Source organism: Grampus griseus, assembly GCF_964374135.1.
Source record: "Grampus griseus genome assembly, chromosome: X".
In the NCBI taxonomy this organism is placed as follows: domain Eukaryota; kingdom Metazoa; phylum Chordata; class Mammalia; order Artiodactyla; family Delphinidae; genus Grampus; species Grampus griseus.
In genome coordinates this window covers 99732874-99740438 of record NC_138999.1, presented here as the reverse complement: position 1 = coordinate 99740438, position 7565 = coordinate 99732874, and the positions used below count along the sequence as shown (strand labels likewise).

At 39.1% G+C, this 7565-nt stretch overlaps 1 protein-coding gene across 1 annotated transcript; it reads right to left on the bottom strand.

The window, feature by feature from the left end:
- Nucleotides 1-4313: 4313 nt before the first annotated feature.
- LOC309839136 (peptidyl-prolyl cis-trans isomerase D-like) lies at nucleotides 4314-5623 on the bottom strand (the record flags this gene model as incomplete). Its single annotated transcript, XM_082680715.1, has 2 exons — nucleotides 4314-5136; nucleotides 5301-5623. 2 exons carry the CDS (start codon nucleotides 5621-5623, stop codon nucleotides 4341-4343), a joined length of 1119 nt encoding a protein of 372 aa, XP_082536841.1. The 3' UTR covers nucleotides 4314-4340.
- Between the last annotated feature and the right edge of the window lie 1942 nt (nucleotides 5624-7565).

Below are 7565 nucleotides of genomic sequence, written 5' to 3'. Positions count from 1 at the left end.
AAGCAAGTCACAAACTGCACTGTAATCTATTAAGTGTGCAACAGCATTATGTCTAAAAAAAAAAAAATGTTAATTGTTTAACTTTAAACAATTTTAATTTTAAAATACTTTATTGCTAAAAAAATGTCAACCATCATCTGAGCCTTCAGCAAGTCACAATCTTTTTGCCGGTGGCAGGTCTTGCCTCTCTGTTGACGGCTGCTGACTGATCAGGATGGTGGTTGCTGAAGGCTGGGATGGCCGTGGCAGTTTCTTAAAATAAGACAACAATGAAGTTTGCCATATCAACTGACTCTTCCTTTCATGAACGTTTTATATGTAGCACACGGTGCTGTTTGATAGCATTTTACCCACAGTAGGACTTCTTTCAAAATTGGAGTCAATCCTCTCAAACCCTGCTGCTGCTTTATCAACTAAGTTATGTAATATTCTAAATCCTTTGCCTGTCATGTCAACCGCCTTCACGGCATCTTCACCAGGAGTAGACTCCATCTCCAGAACCACTTTCTTTGCTCATCCATAAGAAGCAACTCCTCATCCATTAAAGTTTTATCACAAGATTGCAGCAATTCAGTCATATCTTCAAGCTCCACTTCTAATTTTAGTTCTCTTGCTATTTCCACAAATCTTCATTCCCTAGTCCAACATGAAAACTCACCCTTCAAAACCAAATTTAGGAGTCACCTTTCTTTACACCTTCCTTAACTTACCAGGTTTCCAAAGTTCTCCGATTAGGCATCTAGTATAACATTAATAACATTCCATTTTTTTTGTTGTTGCTCATGAGTCTGTCTCTCTCAACTAAGCTCTAAGTTATTAGTGGGCATAAGTCATCATCTTACTCCTGTCTGTATCTATGGCAACTAGCCTTCTGCCATATACATAATAGTAACTGTCTACTTAATTGATCTAAATGGAAGTCCATATAGGGGATATAGTCTGATCTATACTCTGATTTTGATTTATCATTCTGCAAAGGATTGTATTACTAGTTGATTTTCACCACTGGTGTTATCAGATTCAACCAAGTTATTTTATTATTTTTAAATGTGGTAAAATATATAATATAAAATTTACCATCTTAACCATTTTTAAGTGCACAGCTCGGTAGTGTTAGGTATATTCACGTTGTCATGCAACCAATGTCCAGAAATTTTATCTTGCGAAACTGAAATTTTATGCCCATTAAAAAACAACTCCCCATTCCCCCCTCCCTCAGCCCCGGCCACCACCATTCTATTTTCTGTTTCTATGAATTTGACTACTTTAGATACCTCATATAAGTGGAACCATACAACATTTGTCTTTTTGTGACTCTACCAGTTGATTTTTAAACTCCAAAAATGTTACATTACCAATAGGCATCAGAAGAGTAAAACTTTAAAGTGGAAGTATTCGCATTTTAATTATTTGTTCACTCACAGAGGGGTTTGTCCTATCAGGACATCTCTAAGCTTATCAGAATTCTCTATTTCCTGTATTTGAAAAGAGCTAATGTGCATTCTCTTATTGTACAAGTTTCCAGATCCCTTGGAGAAAAGACAAGATAGCAGTTGGCATAGGCTAGGAGAAAAAATTCCAGTTAAGGTCTGTAAGCTCTTTAGTGTGTGCTATACAGTGGGAAAAAATAAACAAGTGTCAGAAAAGACAGTAAGCAAATTAAAGAAATACCAGAAACATGACAGCAACCATTCTAGGGGAAAATGGTATCTGTTTCATTCACTCTCAACAAATTTTTGGATTAACTAAAAGTTAAACTTCCGACTTGTCTAGAGTTGTCCTGGGGGAAAAGAATAACAATGGGAAATTTGTGATGTTGAAATGTTCAGAATTTAATGCCATAAATGACAATCTGTACACAACATCAAATCATCTAAATTAAAATGACAAATTCAAGCCATCTTCCAAATGTTGTCTAATTTTTTTTTGTATTGCTCAAGTCCCATCTTGTTCACAATAAAATCCAAAGTCCTTATGATGGCCTGCAAGGCTCTATGTGACCAGGTTCCTGTTAACCCACTGACCTCATTTCCTATCATTCATTTCTTCATTCACTGTTCAGCCTTCTCTAGCCACAGTGACATTTATGCTGTTTCTTAAACACTCTAGATAAACCTCAGGGCCTGTCCCTTTGTCTACCTGGAAAGCTTTACACCAAGGCATTCTCATGGCTTACCCCATTACTTCGTTCAGGTCTTTACTCAATGTCCTTTCCTCAGAGGTTCCCCAGACCACCTTTTATAAAATAGTACCCTATCTCTGTCACTTTTTATCCCCTTACTTGATTTTATTTTTCTTCATAGAATCTATCATTATCTGGTACATTTCAATATTTTTTGTTGTCTTTCACCCCTTACTAGAATGAAAACTCTATGAGGTCCATTAGACTTGTCTAATTTGTTTATGCTAGATCTCTAACACCTAGCATAGTGCCTGACACATAGTGGATATTATTCACCGAACTGATAAAGTTCCATTTGCCAAGTCATTATGCAGTAGGTAGAAACTCAGTCTCCATACTGTAGGTAAATAAACATTAGGTTCTGTCCTCTAATTAGCTAAAAATACAAAATCTCTATGACCCTTACTTATTTGAATTCAGGTGTTCTCCTAGTTCCTGAACCAACAACATCTGCAGCATCGGGAACTTGTTAGTAGTTCCCAAATGAATCAGAAATTCTGGGACTGGTGCTCAGCGATCTGTATTTTAGCAAGTCCTCCAGGTAATGCTTAGGGAACTATATCAGTCTAATCCAAGTCCTTTTGCACAAGGGAGATCTCTAAGGGTATGCTAGAAAGAAGTTTTCTTAAAGGTAAAAAATGAAAAAGAATAAATGTATAAAATCTAAGTCCAGAAAAGGCAAGAATAGAAAGATAGCTGCTGCCTTTTCTAGAGTTTGTTTTATTTAATGTTAGCAGAGCTTTTTTTTTTTTTTTTTTTTGCATGCCCTATTAGATCTGGGTCAACTATAGCTTTCTGTAGATGCCATTTAAAAGGACACTTATACCTGCCTCCTTAGAATGAACCTAAGTGTTTACCGTTGAGGCTACATTTGTGCCTTCTCTTCGTAGATGTATAAAACTTCTTGACTTTAACTGATTTTTTTTCTTCAGAAACATTAAAAATACTTCACGGATATATCCCAGTATTCTGGATAAAGACGTGTGAGTTCAGTGGTCACCATTTTCAAAATGATACATTGCAACTTGATAAGTACTGACTGTAAAAGCCAAGATCTCATTAAACAAAACTGGAAATAGAAATGACAGGCATCCTGAATGGGGGTGCATATCTACATCAGTGACCATTCCAGTAGGGAAAAGTGCCAAAATCCTTGAAACCTCTCCTTTTGGTTTTGACTTTTTTTTCAGGATTATTAAGACATTTGAATAAAATAAAGCTTGAAAGAACTTTAAAAAGTATAAAGCACTATACAAGTAAAACTAATCCAAATAATAGCTAACCATTAATTGGACACCTTTCTGTGCTAGGCTGTATGCAAAGCATTTTACATACATTATCACAATCTCTCAGCAATTCTTCAAGGTAGGTAGTATTACCTTCATTTTACAAATGAGGTTATGTAACCTGCCCAAGGCCATATAATTAAGAAATAGTACAGGTGAAATATGAACCAAGATCTGTCATATTTAAAATCCTATGCTGCTAACCTCTACACTCATTGACTTAGCGCCACTTTCACTGCATCTATAACTATATCCACATGCATATATTTAGATAAATTTCAAATATAGCACATTCTCATTGTAGAAATTAAAACGTAAAAGATGTATTTAAAACAAAGAGTTAAACTCCCCTTTGCCATAATCCAACTGCAATTCCACTTTTATTCATATTTGAAATGGGCAAAATTCTGTTTGCCTCAACAGGAATATTTTCCTAGTGAAAGTGAAGCAGAAATGTTCTGAAAATATCTATTTTAATAGCTCCCCTGGAAAAAAAATGGTGTTTTAATTACAATAAATGGATTAGTTATTGCATTTCTTAAACATGATTCAGTGAAGTGCACTTCAATTTTTATTTTTTTTAAGTTTTCATCTGTTTATTCAAACAAGATGTGTCTAGGAGTTTAAAATACGCTGGACACCATTATGCTTTGTGAGTAATGCAGAAAGCCATTTAAAATGAAATCAATTTCACCATATTTTGTGACACTGGTCTATTAAGAGTGAATCCCTACGTATTCCTAGACTGTAAACAATGGGAACTGAAGTCTCAGAGGGATCACATTAGGGATCATACATAATAGACAAAATCCTTAAATTGTCTTATTCGCTTTATACAATCAATGCATACTTAAGCAAAACTGAATTCCTTATTAAGCAAACATTTTTGCATAAGCTGCCTTCTCTTTATCTTTCTGTGCCTTTATCTTTTGCTTGACTCTCAGCAATTCTGCCTGGATAGCTTTATCCTCTGGTGCAATCTCCTGAGCTTTCTTAAGATCAGCCAATGCTCGATCGTATTCTTTTAGTCCTTGCCATCCTTGGGCTCTACGGTACAGTGCTTTGGTATTTGCTGGATCTATTTCAAGGGCCTCCAAACAACTGTCGACTGCTCCCTGCCAATCAGACATCTTCAGTTTCCAAGCGCCGATATTCAGCCCGCAGCTCAAAGTGACGGGCTGCAGCTTTGCTCCACTTGCGTTCTCAGTAGCAGCCTTCGAGCCTTCCACATACCTTAAAACTTTTGTGTATTTTTTAATGGCCATCTCCCAGTTCTGGGATTTGAAAAAAGTATTTCCAATGTTTTTTAAGTCTTCCGTTATTAGTAAAATTTTATCTACATCTTTTAAATCTATGTCTGCATCCTCTGGGAAGTCTGGATGACTGTCACCAGATCCATCCTTTGGGAATATTCCCCAATCATCCCCTTCCTTCAGTTCTCCGCATTCTGCAATAACGTACAATTTGGCAGGTTTCTCACCTTTCACCTCCACATTTTCCAGAATCCTTGCCACACCCATTCCTTTAATCACTTGGCCAAACACCACGTGTTTCCCATCCAAGTGAGGAGTTGGAACCGTGGTGATGAAGAACTGAGAGCCGTTTGTGTTGCTGCCTGCATTTGCCATGCTCAGTAATCCCTCTTTATCATGATGTCCATTCTTATAACTTGAATGGTGCAACATACCCCGATGGGGACATCTTGGAACAATGAAGATAAGAAGGCACAGGCACCACTAATGTCCTTTAGGAGCCTGGACATTAACCAGGTCTGCTAGTTGGCAAATCCCCTGACATCCCGGACATTAGCAATGGTTTTGTTGCTCTTCTAATGGAAATTTTCATCTTCAAATTTTTCACCATAAATACTTTCTCCACCTGTCCCATTCTGATTTGAGAAGTTTCCACCCTGAATCATAAATTTCTTAATAATTCGATGGAAAGGGCATCCTTTGAAATGGAGAGGTTTCCCAGTGGTGGGTCCAATGCCTTCTCCTGTACACAACATACGAAATTTTTCTGCAGTTTTGGGTACAATATCTGCAAACAATTCCAAGGCATTTCGACCAACTTGCTCCCCTCCTATGTCCACGTCGAAGAAGACTTGGGGGTTACTGGGGTTGGAGGGCTTAGCTTGGGGGGACGGGTGCGACATTGTGGCCCGCAGATGAGTTCCCGAGCGCCTGGGAACACCCCATGGCCGCCGCGCAGCCCGAACCCCCAAGTCGCTCCGTCTGCCAAGAACGGCAGCGCTGGCGAGACGCTTCCGACGGGGGTTCAGAATCCGCGGCCCAACTTCTGGCGTCACCTCCCGACTTCCGCCGTCGCCGGCCCACTTCAATTTTTAAAGCAAACATTTGGACTATTAAGATAGTACCAACTAACCTTGCTACTTGCAAAGCAAATGCTTTAGTTAGTTGAGCTGTCAATGTGGACACAGCCCAACATCTCTGTATTCCCATTCAGCTATGATTCCTCCTCTATCAGCTCTATCATGTGATAAATTAGTCAGAAGCCTGGCAGTCCATCGAGATTTGCTTCATTCACCAGCAGGGCAGGTGTATTTAACAACTCTTTGGCAGGAGCACAGATTGTTTTTTTCGGCCTGCTGAAAAAGATTCTCCAGTTGTCTTTAATGAATGCTGGCTTGATTCTAAGTTGGAGAATTCTCATGGTATCTCACAGTACCACATGTCAACATGAACAATCCATTTCCATACCCGCTACACTAATACTGCCCACTTGGACTTACAGTAACATAGCAAAGAATGAATTGGGTGAAACCTTGCCTGTTTTCTCCTCCATTCTTTTGGGCAATTCCTGTTCAGTAAGTTCCAAGCTGGCTCAGTGATATTTATTTATTCTTTGATGCTTTTGTCTGCCAATTAGAAGGGAAAGGTAGCATGCTGTCACCATCAACTTTTCCCTGCAATCAGCACAATGCACTGCAGTAAGTGACTGCCTCAGCTCACAAATGCCGAACCTTCACTCAGTTTTAATGCCCAACTTCCAAAATGTTGGCTCCAAAACCCAATATGCTCTTATTGAGTCATCCTGTTGCGAGGCTATTCAGAGCTTCTGGATGATTCCATTTTGATCCTTCTTTGTCCATAAGCAATAGGACTCTGACTAATTCTTGGCGGAGTTGTTATTCTGGCTGAAGATCACCTGAGCACATATTCACCTGTCCATGCCATTTGCTCAGGCTACGTCGGGACTGCTCTATTCCAACGTGAAGAGAAGCAGTCCCAGAATCCTAGGATTAAAACCAAACAGCCTGAGTCTTAGTAAGGGGATTAAAGACAGCCTTATCTTACAGGCCCCTCCGCCACCAAGATTTCTACAGGTATTTAAGACAGAAAGGACTTCTTAGTACAAATAGAGAAAGGGAGATACTTATACCATGCTTGCTATGTAGTCCATTAACAATTAGGAGCAAAAGCGTGCAGATCAATTTCCTAAGAAGGACAGAATTTGTAGACTCAAGAGCATAGATGGAAGGCTGACAGAGGCACTCTATCCACTAGGCTTTCTACTGATTCATCATCCCCTTAGTTTCTCCCCACTCCCACCCTGATACTTTCCAGTGATAGACACTCTCCCCTGTGCACTTCAAAATTGCTATATCCATCTGGAGGAATCCAGGTCCTAGTGGAATTGAAATTCCACTAGGTATACATATGTAATGTGCTACAATAGAATGGATGGAATAAGATAGATGTCAGAGATGATATTTGGATAAAGACTTTGAATCTGTGTAAAATATTAAATAATCATATTTCCACAAGACAAAACTGAAGGGGAGGCAGGTGGCTTCAGCATATCAGACGTACACAGATGCTCCAAACATGAGAAGAAAACAACAATTCCCCTCTTACAAACAAAGCAAGCCTTTCTTGACCACATTTGTGAGCTGATCAGGGAGAAGTAATGAAAATTGCATAAAGGTTAATGGTTAATGGAACATCACCCAGGGAGTCCCAGGGAGCCTGCCACTCAAGGCTTAGGGAAAGGTGCCATATGTATTCAAGTGCTGGCTCAGCTGTGAGCACCTGCCACAATTCTGCTTTTATAGGACATGCACTGTAAGACAAGAC